This window comes from Podarcis gaigeae (genome assembly GCF_964106915.1).
Source record: "Podarcis gaigeae genome assembly, chromosome: 12".
NCBI lineage: Eukaryota > Metazoa > Chordata > Lepidosauria > Squamata > Lacertidae > Podarcis > Podarcis gaigeae.
The window spans coordinates 35,952,922-35,970,393 of NC_139688.1; the positions used below are offsets into that span (position 1 = coordinate 35,952,922).

At 41.6% G+C, this 17,472-nt stretch overlaps 1 protein-coding gene across 3 annotated transcripts in view; it reads right to left on the bottom strand.

Annotated features, from left to right (window-relative positions):
* GSDME (gasdermin E) overlaps positions 1–17,472 on the bottom strand; it is a 33,236-nt gene that overhangs the window by 8,092 nt on the left and 7,672 nt on the right. For all 3 annotated transcript variants that reach the window (XM_083705949.1, XM_083705948.1, XM_083705950.1), the window contains 4 exons: positions 17,164–17,403; positions 16,144–16,336; positions 12,933–13,104; positions 10,623–10,743 (listed from right to left, as the gene is read on the bottom strand). In XM_083705949.1, the coding sequence (XP_083562075.1) occupies positions 10,623–10,743; positions 12,933–13,104; positions 16,144–16,336; positions 17,164–17,374 (697 nt within the window). In that variant the 5' untranslated portion in view covers positions 17,375–17,403. The remainder of the gene's footprint in view (positions 1–10,622; positions 10,744–12,932; positions 13,105–16,143; positions 16,337–17,163; positions 17,404–17,472) is intronic.

Sequence of the window (17,472 nt, forward strand, 5' to 3'; positions counted from 1 at the left end):
CCCTAATTCTAGCTGGCAAAAAGGCACTGTGTGTTCCATGCTGGCAAAGCCACGAAGAAATATGGGCTGTGGTTTGCTAAGAGTTATAAAGCACTCAAGAGCCACATGTGCTACCAGATGCATTCCCAGAAAGAGCACTGGAAATTAAGGAAAACATAGAAGCATAAAGCAAAGCAGCCTCTTGTGAGCAGATACGAGCTACCCTGAAATTCTGTGGCAAGGATTTACTTCTACCCCACTTCGATATATCAATTTGCAACCAGAGGCTCACTGTGGATGCAAAGTGAGCAAGAATCTGAGATGGGGACTGTACGTGAGCTGAGACTGTGTTCATACCACATTCTGGCCATTTGGAGGACATCTTAATGGGCAGGGCTACAGAGAGGCAAACTTGTTACCGTATTTTTCGCACCATAGGGCGCACCCAGTTTTTAGGGGGAGAAATCAAGAAAAAAACCCCCTTTTTTCTCCCTCAGCCCCAAAGAGCAGCGTACAGGCTGCGCACAACCTCTCCCTGCCGGAGGGGTTGCGCGAGGCTATGGCACAAGCCAAGGCAGCGAGCAGGATAGATCCCACTCGCTGTTTTGGCTTCCCCTTGAGCCCCGTGCAGCCTCTCCTTGCTGGGAGATGCTGTGCAGGGCTTTCCTGGCTTTACTGGGAGGTGGGGAGATTCCCTCACCTCTCCCCAAAGCCCGCAGAAGCCGTGCAACCTCTTTAAAGAGATCGCGGCTTCTCCTGGCTTTCCTGGGAGGTGGGGGGATTCCCTCACCTCTCGCAAAAGCCCGCAGAAGCCGTGCAACCCCTTTAAAGAGATTGCAGCTTCTCCTGGCTTTTCTGGGAGGTGGGAGAAGGGACTGATGCGGCCAGTCAGTCCCTTCTCCCTCCTGTGGAAAAGCCCGCAAGAGCACACGGAGCTTGTGTGCAGCTCTTGGGGGCTTTCCCCGCCTGCCTCCCCCCTGCATTCGCTCTATAGGATGCACACACATTTTCCCTTGCTTTTTAGGAGGGAAAAAGTGTGTCCTATGGTGCGAAAAATACGGTAAATATAGCAAACAGAAGAAGTATTCCAAGAGCATTGCAACAGTATAAAGGAGATGATATACCAAGGGTATAGATGGTGCTAATCCAGGCCCCATTAGGTAAAGTGGTCTTCAGGTTAAGAACAGTTTCAGGTTAAGAACGGACCTCTGGAATGAATTACCGTATTTTTTGCTCCATAAGACTCACTTTTCTCCTCCTAAAAAGTAAGGGGAAATGTTTGTGCGTCTTATGGAGCGAATGCAGGCTGCGCAGCTATCCCAGAAGCCAGAACAGTAAGAGGGATCACTGCTTTCACTGCACAGCGATCCCTCTTGCTGTTCTGGTTTCTGAGATTCAGAATATTTTTTTTCTTGTTTTCCGCCTCCAAAAACTAGGTGCGTCTTATAGAGCGAAAAATACGGTAAGTATTTAACCCAAGGTACCACTGTATGGAAAGCTGATCGATCATCATGCATGCAATAATCCCTTGCGATTTGCTGCCATAAAACTTTACTACACAAGTCAATAAAACTTTTATGGGCCCAATTTGAAGGGAGTTATTCTTTGCACAAGTTGCTGGGCACCAAGGAAAGAGATCAGGAACGCCCTTCTGCTATAGCGTATTCTCCCTGAATAGTGGAAACAGTTTGCCTTGCAGCATCTACGTTCCCATGCTGACATACTTCTTTCACTAGCTCCTGCGGGAGGAGTGACTAACTGGGTATTAGAGGAAATATGGTTTGCTTGATGACACACTTCGTTCCCTAGACATCCCCCCATGAGGTAGGGTTGTGGACTCTTGTTCTGTGGCAGACCCCACATAAAAACATAATATATTTTTTTTAATAAATATTTATTAAAGTTTTTTGATACAAATGCACAAATAATAAACAACATTGCTTATATCAAAACATGGTTTCATCACTTCTTTGGACTCCCTCACGTCTCCCGCTCCCACTTGCATCGTTAAAAAGTTTTTCCAAGCAAATTATCAACTTGTTTACAATCTTATATCCACATTTAAATACAATCTAGCAATTCTCCAAAAGGTTTGTGTTTTCTTTAACCTCACTTATCATCAAATTCAAATCTAATTTAGTGGTGGCCAATTATTTATAATCTAGCATCCTTCTTAACATTCAACCAAATTACAATGTTTTTGTAAATACGTCTTGAATTTCTTCCAATCTTCCTCGATCCTCTCTTCTCCCAGGTCTCGGATTCTGCCAGTCATCTCGGCCAGTTGCATATAGTCCATCAGCTGCATCTGCCACTCTTCCAGTGTGGGTAGATCTTGCGTTTTCCAGTTCTTAGCGATAAGTATCCTTGCTGCCGTTGTTGCATACAGAAAAAATGTTCGGTCCTTCTTTAGCACCTTCTGGCCGACAATACCCAGAAGGAAGGCCTCTGGTTTCTTAGTGAAGGTATACTTAAATACCTTTTTCAACTCATTATATATCATTTCCCAGAAGGCCTTCACTTTAGGGCAAGTCCACCAGAGATGAAAGAATGTTCCTTCATTTTCCTTACATTTCCAACATTTATTATCAGACGAATGGTATATTTTGGCAAGTTTAACTGGGGTCATGTACCACCTATACATCATTTTCATTACATTTTCCTTCAAAGCATTACATGCAGTGAAGTTCAGCCCAGTGGTCCACAACCTTTCCCAGTCCTCAAACATAATGTTATGCCCAATGTCCTGTGCCCATTTTATCATAGCCGATTTAACCGTTTCGTCTTGTGTGTTCCATTTTAACAGCAAGTTATACATTCTAGATAGTACCTTAAACTTTGGTTCTAGCAATTCTGTTTCCAACTTCGATTTCTCCACCTGGAACCCTAACTTTCTGTCATTTTTAAAGACTTCTTTAATCTGAGCGTAATGTAACCAGTCTCGCACTTTATCCTTCATTTTCTCCAAACTCTGCAATTTCCAATTGTCTCCATCTTTTTCTAATATTTCCCAATATTTTGGCCATTTGGCCTCCATATTGGGTCTTTTTCGGGCCTTAGCTTCCAGAGGCGAAAGCCACCTCGGAGTCTTGTTTTCCAATAAGTCTTTGTATTTTATCCAGACATTAAATACTGCTTTCCTGACAATATGGTTCTTAAAGGCCTTATTGATCTTAACTTTGTCATACCATAAGTATGCATGCCAACCAAAAGCATTGTTAAAACCTTCCAAATCCAACACATCAGTGTCTTCAAGAAGTAGCCAGTCTTTTAGCCAGCAGAAAGCTGCGGCTTCATAGTACAGTTTTAAGTCTGGCAGGGCGAAGCCCCCTCTTTCTTTCGCATCAGTTAATATCTTAAACTTAATTCTGGGCTTTTTGCCCTGCCAGACAAATTTAGAAATATCTCTCTGCCACTTCCGGAAACACTCCGTCTTGTCCACAATTTGCAATGTTTGAAACAAAAACAACATCTTAGGCAATACATTCATCTTAATAGCAGCAATTCGGCCTAGCAAAGAAAGCTTCAATTTTGACCAACTGTCCAAGTCTCTCTTAATTTCAGACCAGCATTTTTCATATTTATCCTTAAATAGACTCAGATTTTTTGCTGCTATGTTTACCCCTAGGTACTTTATTTTTTTAACCACAGTTAGTTCTGTTTCTCTCTGAAACCGTTCTGACTCTGTATCTGTCAAGTTTTTCCCCAACACCTTGGTTTTCTGTTTATTTAATTTAAATCCTGCCACCCGACCAAAGTCTTGAATCAGTTGTAATACTCTTTTTGTACTAGATTCTGGCTCCTGCAAGGTCAAGACTAGGTCATCTGCAAAAGCTTTAAGTTTATATTGTTTCGCTCCGACCTGAATCCCTTGCACCAACCAGTCCCCTCTAATCCTATTCAAGAGCACCTCCAGGACCGAAATGAATAGCAGAGGGGAAATCGGGCAGCCTTGTCGTGTACCTTTTTCAATTTTAAACTCTTCTGTAACCACATTGTTAACTATCAATTTTGCCTTCTGCTCTGAGTATATTGCCTCAATCCCATTCTCAAAACCCTGCCCCACTCCCATTTCTTTTAAATTTCCCTTCATAAATTTCCAAGAGATATTATCAAAGGCCTTCTCCGCATCTATGAAAATTAGCACTGCTTTTATGTTTATGTCTGTTTGCAAAAGTTCCAAAATGTCAATAATGTTTCTTGTATTAGCAAACATATGTCTACCTGGGAGAAAGCCTGCCTGGTCTTTATGGATTACTTCATTTAGAACTTTTTTAAATCTTCTTGCCAAAACGTCTGCAAATATTTTGTAATCCACATTTAAAAGGGAGATGGGACGATAGTTCTTGAGTTGTGTCTTTTCAGATTCCGATTTGGGTATCAATGTGATGAAAGCTTCTTCCCACGATTCCGGCGCCCTCTTCCCCTCTATAATTTCATTGCTGACCTCCATCAGTGGTTGTATCAAATAGTCTTTTAATGTCCTGTAATACTTGGAGGTCAACCCGTCTGGTCCTGGAGATTTGCCCAATTGCATGTTCTGAATGGCTTGTTCAATCTCTTGTCGAGTTATTTTACTACTCAGGAGTGATCTATTTTCTTGTGAGAGTTTTTTAATTCCATTTTTTCCCAAAAATTGTTTAATCTCTACCTCATCCTGCGGCCCTTGAGTGTATAATTTTTTGAAATATTTCTGAAAACATTTTCTAATCTCCACGGGGTTCTGAATGTTTCTTCCTTCAATTTCCAAATTTGTAACTGTATTTAATTTTTGTCTCTTCTTCAACTGCCACGCTAGCAGTTTCCCACATTTATTTGCCGATTCAAAGGTTTTTTGTTTCATTAGTTTAATCTTCCACTCTATTTCCTGATTTATCAGTTTAGAATATTGTGCTTGATGAAGTTTGATTTCTCTCAGAATCGGCTGTGACTTCGGATTTAATCTTAACTTCTTCTCTAATTCTTTGATTTTCTCCAAAATCTTGTCTTTCCTCTCGTTTTGTGTCCTTTTCTTTACAGCATTCTGTTGTATCAAGAACCCCCTCATCACAGCTTTACTTGCGTCCCAAATAGTTCTTTTTTCCACCGTAGTGTTCATATTTATCTCAAAGTAATCCTTCAAAGTTTTTTGGGCCTTCTTAATAATCTCCTGATCTCTAAACAAATTGTCATTCATCTTCCATCTAAAGGAACCGGTTGGTAATAGTGTCATATCCATTTTCAGTGCATTGTGGTCGGAGCAGGTCTTTGGGCAGATTTCCACCTTTCTGACCTTGGGCGCCAGACCTCTAGTTATCCATATTTGGTCGATTCTTGTCCAAGTCAGCTGGGCTTCAGAGAAAAATGTTCCTTCTCTTCCCAAGGGGTTTCTCACTCTCCAGATGTCAATCCAATCCATATTGCTGTCATTTCAAAAAAGGTCTTTGGTAGTCTTCCGTCTTTTGTGACGTTTTGGCTTTGTGACTTATCCATGTTAGTTGATACGACCCCATTCATATCTCCCATCATAATGATGTTGTTATAGTCCAGATAGTCCAGCATAATCTCATGCAACTTCTTATAAAATTCCGATTTGCCTTCATTTGGAGCATAAATTCCTAATATCAGGATTTTCTCTCCTTGATGTTGTATTTCGATTGCCAAAATTCTTCCATGTTCATCTTTAAATAGAAATTTAGGTGAAAGACTCTCTTTTGCATATATCACCACACCTCTCTTCTTTACTGTGTCCGAAGATATGAATTCCTGGCCGAGCCTTTTATTTATTAATACTTTTCTGTGGAGCCTAGTCACATGTGTTTCTTGTAAACAAATAATGTCCAATTGTTCCTTTTTTAATATGTGAAAAATTTTCCTCCTTTTTTCCGGAATGTTACAGCCAACTTAAAAGTCCAACTTATATTCCAACTTAAAAGTTGCAGAGACATCCTGAATAAATCTGGTTATTTTCCTTGGGGTGGTACTTTGTTCTCCGGGTCTTTAGGGTCCAATGGTGCAGGTACCCCTGGTGGTTCAGGCCTTGCGGGTAGTTCAAGTCCTTTATGAAGGTCCTCTCCGTATGCAGTCAGAAACTTATCTCTATCTTCCGATGTTCTAATTTTGATCTTCTTCCCTCTGAAAGTGAAAGATAATCCTTGGGGAAAGTCCCACCTGAAGATGATTGAGTTGCTCCTCAACAATTTTACTAGTTCCAAATAGTCAGATCTAAGGTCCAACAGTTGTTTAGGGATGTCCCTGTAAATTTCAATTCTTTTGTCCGAAATGTCCAGTGACTTTCCGTAATGCAGGCCCAAAATCTTGTCCCTTTCCTCCTTTGATCTCAACGTTATCAAACAATCTCTGGGCTTCTCTTTTTTTATAAGTCTTCCAAGCCTAAAAGCTGATACAATTTTAAAGTCTTTTTCCTCTAGGTTCCAAAACTTGGAAAATTCTTTAGTCAGGAACTCAGCTAGGTTGCCTTCTTCCACTTCTGGTATCGACCTTATCCTTAAATTGGTCTCCCTGTTCCGAAGTTCTATCATAGAAAGATAGGTCTGATGTTCACCTACTTGTTTACTGAGTGGTCTTACCTCTTTTTCTAACACTCCCAGTCTTTGGCTGGTATCCTCAGCCAATTTCTGATTTTCACCTGCAGCCTCCTTCAGTTCTCCAATTGCTTGAGCATTCTGTGCAACTTGTCCAGTTAGTCTATTTAAACATTCTGTATTTTGATCAATTTTGGCTGTTTGCTGATCAACTTTTCTATCCAAAGACTCCAATTTTTCAAGAATTCTCTCTAAAATAGAGCCAGTTGCTCCTGAGGCCATATCTTCCAATTGTAATTCCTCAGTTTCTTCCTCCCCTGCCCGTGGCAGAGAAGCAGCTTCTTCCTCCGAAGGCAAAGTAGGCACAGATGATCTACGTGCCTGAGAGGCTGCGGTTAAAGTTGTTAAAGTTGTTTGTCTAGTTCTTGGTCCCTTTTTTCTAGCGCCACTCATTCCAAAGTTATCTAAAAGTCAAGGTCAAGCTGAGTTGTTCCCATGAGAAAACAACGGCCCAGATGGTGGCAGTCAAACAGGAGGCCGGGAAAAGGAAAGTAAAACAATGTCACTGCTGTAAATCCCAAATCCTCTAGGGGGAGCTTAAAATGTCTTTAGGGAAGAGATCAATTCCAATAAAGTTAGTAAAATCTAATTTAATGTCCAGGAACCTTCAATAAAGTAGATTTTAGCAGAGTTAATATTTAAAAAGCCACAATGTTTCAAACAGTGCTTACTGGTATTCCAAGAGGTGCTTCAAAGTAGCCAGTTCAAGCTCCCTCAGATTGTTTCAAAGTTTAAGTTCAAAGTATCCAACCCTGCAGACTGGCTACTCAGTTACTCAGGCAGTTCCAGCACCTGGGTTTCTTGCTTAAGTTGTAATCCAAATAGAAGAAAGGTAACACAGTCCAAATGAAAGTCATAAAATCAATTGCTTACAATCCTTATTCTGCTTAAAAGTAATTTCCATGGATGCCCAGATCAGTTAAGTAAAAGTTCACTCTTTGCCTCCACTCCTCCAGCTCTTTGCTTTCAAGTTCAGTGTTAGCGGAAGACGGACTTCCTGTTTTTCGTCACTCCGCTTTCAGCCAAATTCAATGTTTTTGAGTCTCCAAATTTTGTAAAGTCCTTATTTACTCACGGGTTGTTGTTTTCCGAATCAGCAGTTTCAGGAAGAGAGGTCAGCGCTCACCGGCAACAGCAACGCGGCTTCGCTCCGTTGACCGCGAAACGACCCACAGCGCCGCTACCCCCTCCGCGATCCGGAGCCCCTTACGGGGTTCCTTCAACGTTTTGGGGGTCGCTCTTGGCGCCCGCCGGGTCCCGAGACCACAGGCTTCTGCCGCCTGTGGTTTTTCAAAGTGGGTCTCCGCTTCGCCGCAGCGGACGACCCTTTTCAGCGGAGCTTCCCTCTCCCGGTTAGAAGAGGGCAGCCATTGCCATTCGCGCCGCCTCCGGAAGTCCACATAAAAACATAATAAAACATTAAAAACTTTCCCTATACATAAACTGAGATAGTGGAGACATCCATCTTATATGACGCCTGAGAGATAAGATCACCAAATACCAAAAAGGGCAGGGCAGCAACAAAGAGGACAGAAGTTAATAAACCCAAGGGTGTTGCACTTGTTATCTCGATCAAACAAACCATTCCAACAGGGAGAAGATATAGAGGCTGGAAATGTTAATATTTTATCATTAATGTTCATGCTTAGTTGTCATCTTAAGATCTGTGCATACACACAAGCACTCTATCAAATTATATCCATAGTGTTAAAATTGATATGTGGAGATGAACCAGAATATCTTGACAACTACAGCAACAATAATATCTGCTCCATTCTCTTATATCAGCCAAATAAAACTCCTATGCTACCACCCATGAACATTGCAAACAAATGAGGTGCTTGAAGGCTTTGCATTTAACCTGCCCCTCAGATGGATCTTTTCACTAGCCTTTTGCCAATGTCAAATGAGTTCCAGGCAAGCCTATAAGATACTCTTGCACTGCTGAGAAGGATGAGCAAGTGGAAGAGGATCATAAATGGTAGAAAAGAAATTCTGTCTGAAATCACTGCAAACTAGATCCCCAGCAGGCAAGGGTCAATTCAGGCATCAGGTCCTTCAAACATCAGTTCCGACATGGACACATATAAGTCTGAGGCACTGCAGGTCACCAACTCTGGAGGGACGTAATGAGGAAACCTTTGATTCCTCTCACTGGTTCAGGGATGGGGAACGTCTTGCCCACAGGCCAAACCTTGCCTGCCCACAAAGCCATTTTGGGCAAGCCACACCTACTCACCCACCCTACACCTACAAAGCCCCCTTGGGCATCTTCTGAAGTGCCAAATCACCACTTGGTTGTTGGGAGCTTCTAAAGCATTGTACAAAGCAGAATTGGCCAGGGAGGTAAATCCTGCATGGTTCGGGTGAACCCAGTGTTAAGTAGGATAGAAACCTCTGCTAAAATGAAGTTCTCCCCTCTGTTTCAAGCAGTGGTTTCAACGCAACCCCCGTGCTGAATCCTGCTCAGTTTGAATGTGCTGTAAAGTCCTCGAGTTGGGGCTTCAAAGCACCTTCACGAGCAGTAAAGTGATGCTAAAATAGCTTTTTCCTTCCTTGTATCAGCACAGCACAGGAGCAGCTAAAATGAAGGGAAAGACCTTCATTATAGCCACACCTTGCTGCATGCAAGGTGCTTCGAAGTCCTGACTTTGGAACGTCAAAGTGCCAAACCACCTGACACCATTATGAGAGCCAGCCCACCCATGGGGCAAGGTGGCAGGGTTGATCTTCCTTCTCCTCCTGTTGTTCTTGATGTAGATCTTCCCTGATAAGGAGAACGCCATTCTGGGGTCTGCCTCAGATACCCAAATGTCTTGGGCCACCCCTGACCATTATGATGTCAGTTGATTGACAGGTGGGTGGTCCTACCCATTTGACAAATTGGTTCCCCTGCACTAGTCAGATCATCCTTTGCAGGTCAAATAAGGCAACCCTCACTGGATGGTGTCAACTGCAAAGGTGGGAATTTCCCTTTCAAGTTGGAATGAAGTTATATGGCTTTAGTAGAAATGTTATAAGGAATTAAGTACAAATAGATTATTAGTGTATTAAAGGGAAAAACAAGGTTAGAATATGTTAAGATAATTACAGGACAGAAAACAGAGGAAGATGGAAATGAATTGCTGAAACAATTAACAGAAGTGGAATACAAAAAGGAAGGTGTGAGGAGGTCGTTGGAACCAGTGAATGAAAGATAAGATATTGAAATTGTTTGATGTGTCTTAAATTGTTTCTGTTTTGTTTTGTTAGTTTAATGTCTTAGTGTTGGTGTTATGTAGTGTTTTTGTTTTTGTATTGTACTGAATTATCTTGTTTAACTCTTTTTTTCTTTTGTAGTGTTTAAACTGTTGGGAAAGTAATAAATATTATTTTTTTAAAAAAAGAATTTCCCTTTCAAGAACTCCTTTAACTGTATCCTGCCTGATGCTTTGAGTCCCATGGGAGGTTTGGGAGGCAGAGGCAGTGAACAAAGTGGAAGAAGTTTTCTCTGCTTCCATTTTTGTGTTGCACATCCATAAATTGCTGAAACTTCCACCAAAAAATACACAAAACCCTGCAGGGTGCTTATGAAGTACTATAGAGGTTCAGCAGGAGGGGAATGATTGGAAAAAAGGCTAGGAGAAACTCTACTGTAAAAGCAGATGGTGTATGAGCAACAATGGATTATAGCAGCTGAATGAGTTAGCAAAAGAACAAGACCGACTCTGACAGATGGATCTGCTGGGGAGGAAAACTCTTGTGTCACTAATACGTTTGCTCATTTACGATAACAGAAAGACTCTTTTGTAATACGCCCAAGACAACACACTGTGGACAGAGTCCCTCTTAAAAGTAAGTGCATTTTCAAATTCAGCAAAGGCAAGAATGGCTTTAAGCAACTGTGTACACTTCCAAATCCTTGTATTGTTTCTCCCCTCTAACTCTATTCAAAAGTTATCGGACAGTGAACAACTTGATTGACTGTATCATGTCCTAATCCTAGCAAAAATGCATCGCTCATCAAGCTACAGAGCTTGGTAATGCTGCTCAAGGGAAGAAGATGAACATATTACTTACCAAATTGTCCGTCACGCTTTACATAAAGTTCTATTACACCATAAGCAATAGCTGTGGGAGCAGGGATCTCCAAGATCACATTAGAATCCTTTATCACATTCCCATTTTCACTCACTGATACCTGAGGGAGATATTAATCCGCTCTTTAATTTACACTGGCTTAATTCAGTGCCAGTAATAACTTGCAGACAAAATGAATGTCAAGATAAACAACATACTTAGTTATGTAGCACTACAAAAAACAAACACACCACAAAAAAGGCTCTCTCCATCCTTTCTAAGCCAGTTACACAAGTTGATGAAACAGAAAACAAAAAAGAGTTCTTTTTCACAGGGTGCAGATGTTACAGAATTTGTTTCCACAAGGTTGGCCACAGGTAGTTGCTGGTGCCCATTAGAGAAGCCTTAGGTGAAACCAGTATCAAGGACAGGCAGAGCTCTGCCTGGTGCAGAAGAAAGAGGGTAGACAGATGAGGAATGTCAGAGGGCAAGCTGAGTTTGGCAGGACAGTGCCCCGTTTGTCCTAATATACCAACCTCTACTAGTTGGCTTTGCCCAAACAGTTTAAATTGGTTTTTAAACCATTATCGAAATTGCCCACAGGTCTACCATAAGAATGATCCTCCATGGCTACATATTGATCGTCCAGCAATAGAGGCAGTATATAACTTTCTGCTTACCAGGGTACCAGAGACACAGCCATGTGGGACCATCTCTGTAACACTGCTTGTGAGCTTCTACACCGTTGACCGGAGCAGTAGACTTAATAGGACTTCAGTCCAACGCAAGTGTTTTATATTGTTAGCCTGAGTTTGTGATATAGGTTTGGCAAAGCACCTCTATGCTAATATATAGCTTCCAACCTGGATAGGAATATTTCCACATTGAAAAGATGGTGCACCATTTTTGCAGTGTCTTAAGTACACATTTAGGAAAAGCATCCTGACAAATGTCCCTCAGATCACTCAGGGTTCACTCTTTTAAAGGAGCAGTCTCAAAATCTTAATCTGGAGCAGATTCAAGGGCAGAGGCCAGCATCACTGGGCACCTGGGTACAAAGCTTTGTAAGAGACCAGCTACTGACTTCCTGAGCTTCGTGGCCCTGCTGCTCCTCTTCCTTTCCTTGGCTGCCTCCCTTCCCCAAGCAGGGCGAGAATAAAGCAATGTTCTCCACTTGCTTTGCACTCTCCCTCTGGGTGGTCGTGCAGATTGCACCCAGAAGGAGAGGGCAAGCAAATGGGCAGTGGCAAGGTGGAGATGGGTGCAGAGAGCGGAGCCTGTTCGAGGTATCTTGCCCAAAGGCACCCCAGCTAGCACTGATCCAGAGTAATCCTGATTTTTTATTTTCATAGGCACCAATATTCTTAAACACCTGCCAGCAGAAAGTCGTGGGGCTGGGGGGTTGGGCAGGCACAAACATGTATACAGAACTTTAGTTCTATGAAGCCATGTAATTTTTAGTAAGCAGACCAGGGATGTGGAACCTGTGGCTTCCTTGGATGTTGTTGGGGCTCCAGCTCCCCCAGCCCAAGGTTACAAATGGTGGGGGGTAGTGGTCCAAAAGAATCTGGAGGGCCAAAGATTTTCTCACCCCTGATTAGACTTAGGGGGCAATCCATAAGGAGCTTCCCCAGCATGTGCCGAAATGAAACGAGGAAATTAAAGGAATGTATCATTGCAAAACTTTCTTTGCAACTGAGCTTCCGTAGGAGAATGTCCCACAGAGCTGCACCTCGGCATGTGGAATCACTGCATACTTGTGAAGAACTGTTCAGAAGCAGGAAAGCTCCAGGGGCCTATAACAGCACAGATAATCTTAAGACGCTAAATGGAACATGTCACAGTTTACTTTAGGAAAACACAGCCAAACTGCAACTTATGCAGGGGTTATGTTCCGGGGATTGTGCATAAAGCCAAAATTGTGTATAGTCAAAACAACCCTGGAATGTATCCCGTGCAAGCATCCCTACCTTTTTGAAGTTGGTGCGCCGAGCAGATCTTGCCCCACGCAAGGTGCTTTCCGCCTTGCTTACTGGGCTCTGGGGAGGTTTTCGCCATATCTTGCAGGGCTATCTGAGATCTTGTGACTGCCTCCCTGAGTCCACACAAAAGCTTCCCAAAGCCTGGCAAGCCATTCTGAGAGTTCTTCAGCTCTCTGCCTTGCGTGCATTTAATTTGTACGATTTCAGCTGGCCAGCCGCCAAGTACGTAAAACTGAAATCACTCACGTTAAATGTGTGCGAGGTGCAATTCAACAGTACGTATCTATAATGAACTGCATTCAATTCCCCCCCCCCCCCCAGTTCTTACCTTGATAACTTTTGTCTTTATCCCCACCATACTAGCCATTTTTTCTTCTGTCTGAATATGTTCAGATATTAAACATTTCTGGGTTGTTACTATTCTTTTAGTCAGGATACAAAGAACTTCATGCTTTCTTTCAAGCATTTGTTGCAGCAATGTATTGTGCAGATTAACAGCCCTGAGGAAGGAGTATGAAACAGACAAAAATTGCTACCCAGGAAAAAAAATATATTTACAGGGGTAGTCAACCTTTTTATACCTACCGCCCACTAATGCATCTTTCTTGATGGTAAAAATCTCCTTACTGCCCATCAGTGCTCGATGGAAGGATGATTCAGCTTGTGTTGTAGAATTCCCTACCACCCACCTAGAATCCTGAAACGCCCACTAGTGGTTGGTAGGGACCAGGTTGACAACCCGTGAACTACGTGCATAGCACTGATCTGTAAGAGGCTGATAAAGTGTTCATTCTTTGGTGGCAAAATGCAAACCAGAGAGGCACAAACAAGAGTTTTGCAAGCAGATGTTCCTTGCTAGTTTGTCAGTGTCTGGTAAATCAATCTGAGGATGCAATTCCATAGCTGGGGCATCACCCTATGCCTGGCAGCCAGCCACGTCACGTGAGCAAGCAGAGGCATTCACAAGAAGAACCTCCGATGAAAGTCTCAACAAGGCTGGTTTGTATGGGAGCAGGCAATCCTTTCAAAAATCTAATGGTATTAATAGGTAATCATGTCCCAATGTGCCAAGAGAATGGGAAAAAATATTTCCCCAAAGAAGATTGTAGACTTCCTTAATAATCTCCAGAGAGCAGGATTCATTATAGTCAAAGAAACCTGTTAATGGCACACTGTTAAGCTAATAATGTCAATTACAGCAAGCTTTTACAAGCTAGCTATTACAGTGCCTAGAAAATGCATCCTAATATCAATTAACAGGTAAATCTAAGAGGATAGCAACTAAGCATATATTCATTCTTTTGCACAGTTATGTGCAAAAGTTCTTGCTCCTTCCTCTGTTTCAAGGAGACTCAATACCTGAACTAGATGTTGCATGGAAACATTTGTAACAAATCCCAGATGGTCCTCCAAGGAAAAGCCACTTAAGGAGGTTGTATTTGAAGCAGAAGGGTTGTTTAAACAAGTGAGAAGCAGGACCTAGTACTCAGTCCTTTCACTACCCCCTTTTGTTGTTGTTGTTGTTGCTACCTACTGCCCTGCTCTGTGCGATTCCAAATACGCATTCTCTGCATAGGATTCCAAACACGCATTCTCTGCATAGGATTCCAAACACGTTGCTGTTGTCTCTCTTCTTAAAGGTTGTATAAATACTATTTATAATCTATAGTATTTTGTTATTGTTGTTGTTTAGTTGTTTAGTTGTGTCCGACTCTTCATGACTCCATGGACCAGAGCACACTAGGCCCTCCTGTCTTCCACTGCCTCTCGCAGTTTGGTCAAACTCATGCTGGTAGCTTCGAGAACACTGTCCAACCGTCTCGTCCTCTGTCGTCCCCTTCTCCTTGTGCCCTCAATCTTTCCCAACATCAGGGTCTTTTCCAGGGAGTCTTCTCTTTTCATGAGGTGGCCAAAATACTGGAGCCTCAGCTTCAGAATCTGTCCTTCAGGGCTGATTTCCTTAAGAATGGATAGGTTTGATCTTCTTGCAGTCCATGGGACTCTCAGGAGTTTCCTCCAGCACCATAATTCAAAAGCATCAATTCTTCGGCGACCAGCCTTCTTGATGATCCAGTTCTCACTTCCATATATCACTATTGGGAAAGCCATAGCTTTAACTATACGGACCTTTATTGGCAAAGTGATGTCTCTGCTTTTTAAGATGCTGTCTATAGTAAGATGCTCTCTACCTATCCCCTCTTGACTTCACCTAACTGACATACATCAGTAAATAAGTCTATATGACTAATCAACACCAAGGATAATTCATTCTATGGCTATTCAATTCCATAGGAAGCAGTAGGTTTCTACAGATGTTGATCAGGAGTAGCACAAATATACACAAAAGAGTTGGGGATGGAAAGAATTACTGCTTTGGTGAAAAAAAAATCCCCATAGCATATAGTTATGAAATTGCAAAGGGGTTTGAACTCTGAATCTTGTTTCTTGTCTCTCCTCAGCGTGCTGGAGCAATAAACCACCACCTCATTCCCTCTACCCAAAACACCGTCTGCAATTATATAAAGCCAAGTTTTATCCCCTTGGAAGGGAGCTAACTAGACCAGCACACACTAATCTAATCCTCTGTCACATTCCACCAAGCAGAGCCCCATGTTAGTTCGTCTATTAATCCAATTCAAAATACAGCTTTCCAGTGGATTAATTTCAGGCATGCTTACAAAGCATGATCCGTACTATAAAGCTTCAGTTTGGCCCAACAGCTTTCCAGGTTGTGGCAGTACCTTGTTCTGTATCTTCCTCAATTAAAAACCATTTAAAAGCCACACCCAGTTGGGTGGTTACTTAGCTCACTGCAATTATGGAAAGATCAGTAAAGGCACCAACGATCATGCTATCGTAATTATGATGGCATAAGGTTTTTTGGGTTTTAAAGGTTTTATGTGCTAGAAGACCCTTTGTTGCCTTTGCCATAACAGACTAACTCAGCTAATAAAATATTTTTTTTTTGTATCCCACCCATCTGACTGGGTTGCCTTGGCCACTCTGCACAGCTTCCAACATAATATACAGCAGAGCTTTCCAAACTTTCCATGCTGGTGTCACACTTTTTAGATATGCATCATTTCGCGACATAGTCAGTTTTACTAGGAGTGCGGAGGAGTGCGGAGAGCATTCGTGCAACGCACCTACACATTGCAGCCAACACTCTAATGTCACAACAAGAATTTTGGAAATCTCTGATGTACAGAAACCCAGCAACAACACAACAGAACATCACACATTAAAAGTGTCCTGAAATAATAATAATTACCCCTTAGAAGTTATGGACATTAAAAAAAAAAAATAGCTTACCTTGAGAGCTTCCATCAGAGCAAAATGGCAAAACATATTGCAAAGTCAGTTAATTCTGATTTTAAGTATGCAGATTGTTTCATAACAAATACATACTTATATAAAAAAATTCACAATTTTGGAAAGTACGGTGGAAATATTGCACCTTCAACTACATTGCCTTAATATTAAGTGCATTTTTTAAAAAAAACTTCACAAGGATACCAGCTTTGAAGCTGAATACCTACTTTCCCTTGACATCCTTCATAAGCTTCTGCAAGTCAGCTTCTTGCTTTTTCAGATTTCCAAATGACGACTGGCTTTCCACAACACCTCTTCCTCCAGCTCCTAGATTAATCGTCCCAAATGAAGTTTCAATGTTTCCTTTGACAAAGTCTTCAAACTTCCCCTCGTACTTCACAAAATCAGACTCCACAACCACTTGGAAAACAAGCAAAAACATAGAAGTAGCTTAGCCATCAAAACATTAGATTGGAAACACAAGCAGAAATCATAGATTGGAAACGTTAGATTGGAAATACAAGCAGAAATCATAGTATGCTTTAATTCTACGATTCTATGTTCTGCTGAAGTTGCTTCATCCTGACTGCACCTGATGATGAAACGGACTATAGCTCACAGAAACTTGCACCACAATAAATCTTATATGTCTGTGAGGTGTCACAAGACTCTGGAAACATTGGGAGTGAAGTGCCATCAGTATTATACTTAGTATTATTTGTGAGTGTGTGTCAACAGGACTTTTCAACTGGATGAATATTATGTGATTGGCCATTTCCTTGTAATTTTTTTGCTTTCCCATTTTTCTTGTGTTTCCTGTGGGTTTTATATTTGCTGTACATGTTTTCTATAAAGTTAGTGGTATATTCATATTTTTATCAATAAACAAATACATATAAAAATGCTGTGGGTTTTTCTTCTGAAATAGACCTACTCCTCTGAAAGTTACTAACTTGAGGATGTGTATCTGAAATACAGAAAAGCCTGATAGCCACTTAAAAACATAAGTGCAATAAAATTCCACTTGTGTTTGCATTGGAAAAATTATTAGTATCTTATATATACTTTAAAAGAACATGTTAAAATGCATTAACACGGCAACATCTGCCTTTACGAAACTGAATATTTAAAAGTTTTCAAAAATTAAAGTGGGCAAATCTTCTGCAGTCTGATTTGAAATACTTTTTTATTAACGGCTTGGACTTTATACTTCCTTATCTCCTGTGGCAACGTGTAACTAATTTTACCTGGTTTTATGGGTTCATCTTTAGCAAGCACATCATTCAATGTGACTGATAAGAGATGATACTTGGGTTTCTGCCAGCACCAGGTTTTCTTCTTCTTTGTCACTATGTTCAGGAACTGTAATTTGTCCAAGTTATTGAGCTGAGATACGGGGATCAAGTCTCCTCCACAGTCAATTTCTCTCACAAAATTCTTCGTTGCTTTTGCAAACATCCTGGTTTTGTTTTCACTTTCTTAAATACCTGAAAGGGCAAAATCAAGACATGATGGCTGCAGGCATGGATAGGTGATCTCCTGGGGAAATTTTAATT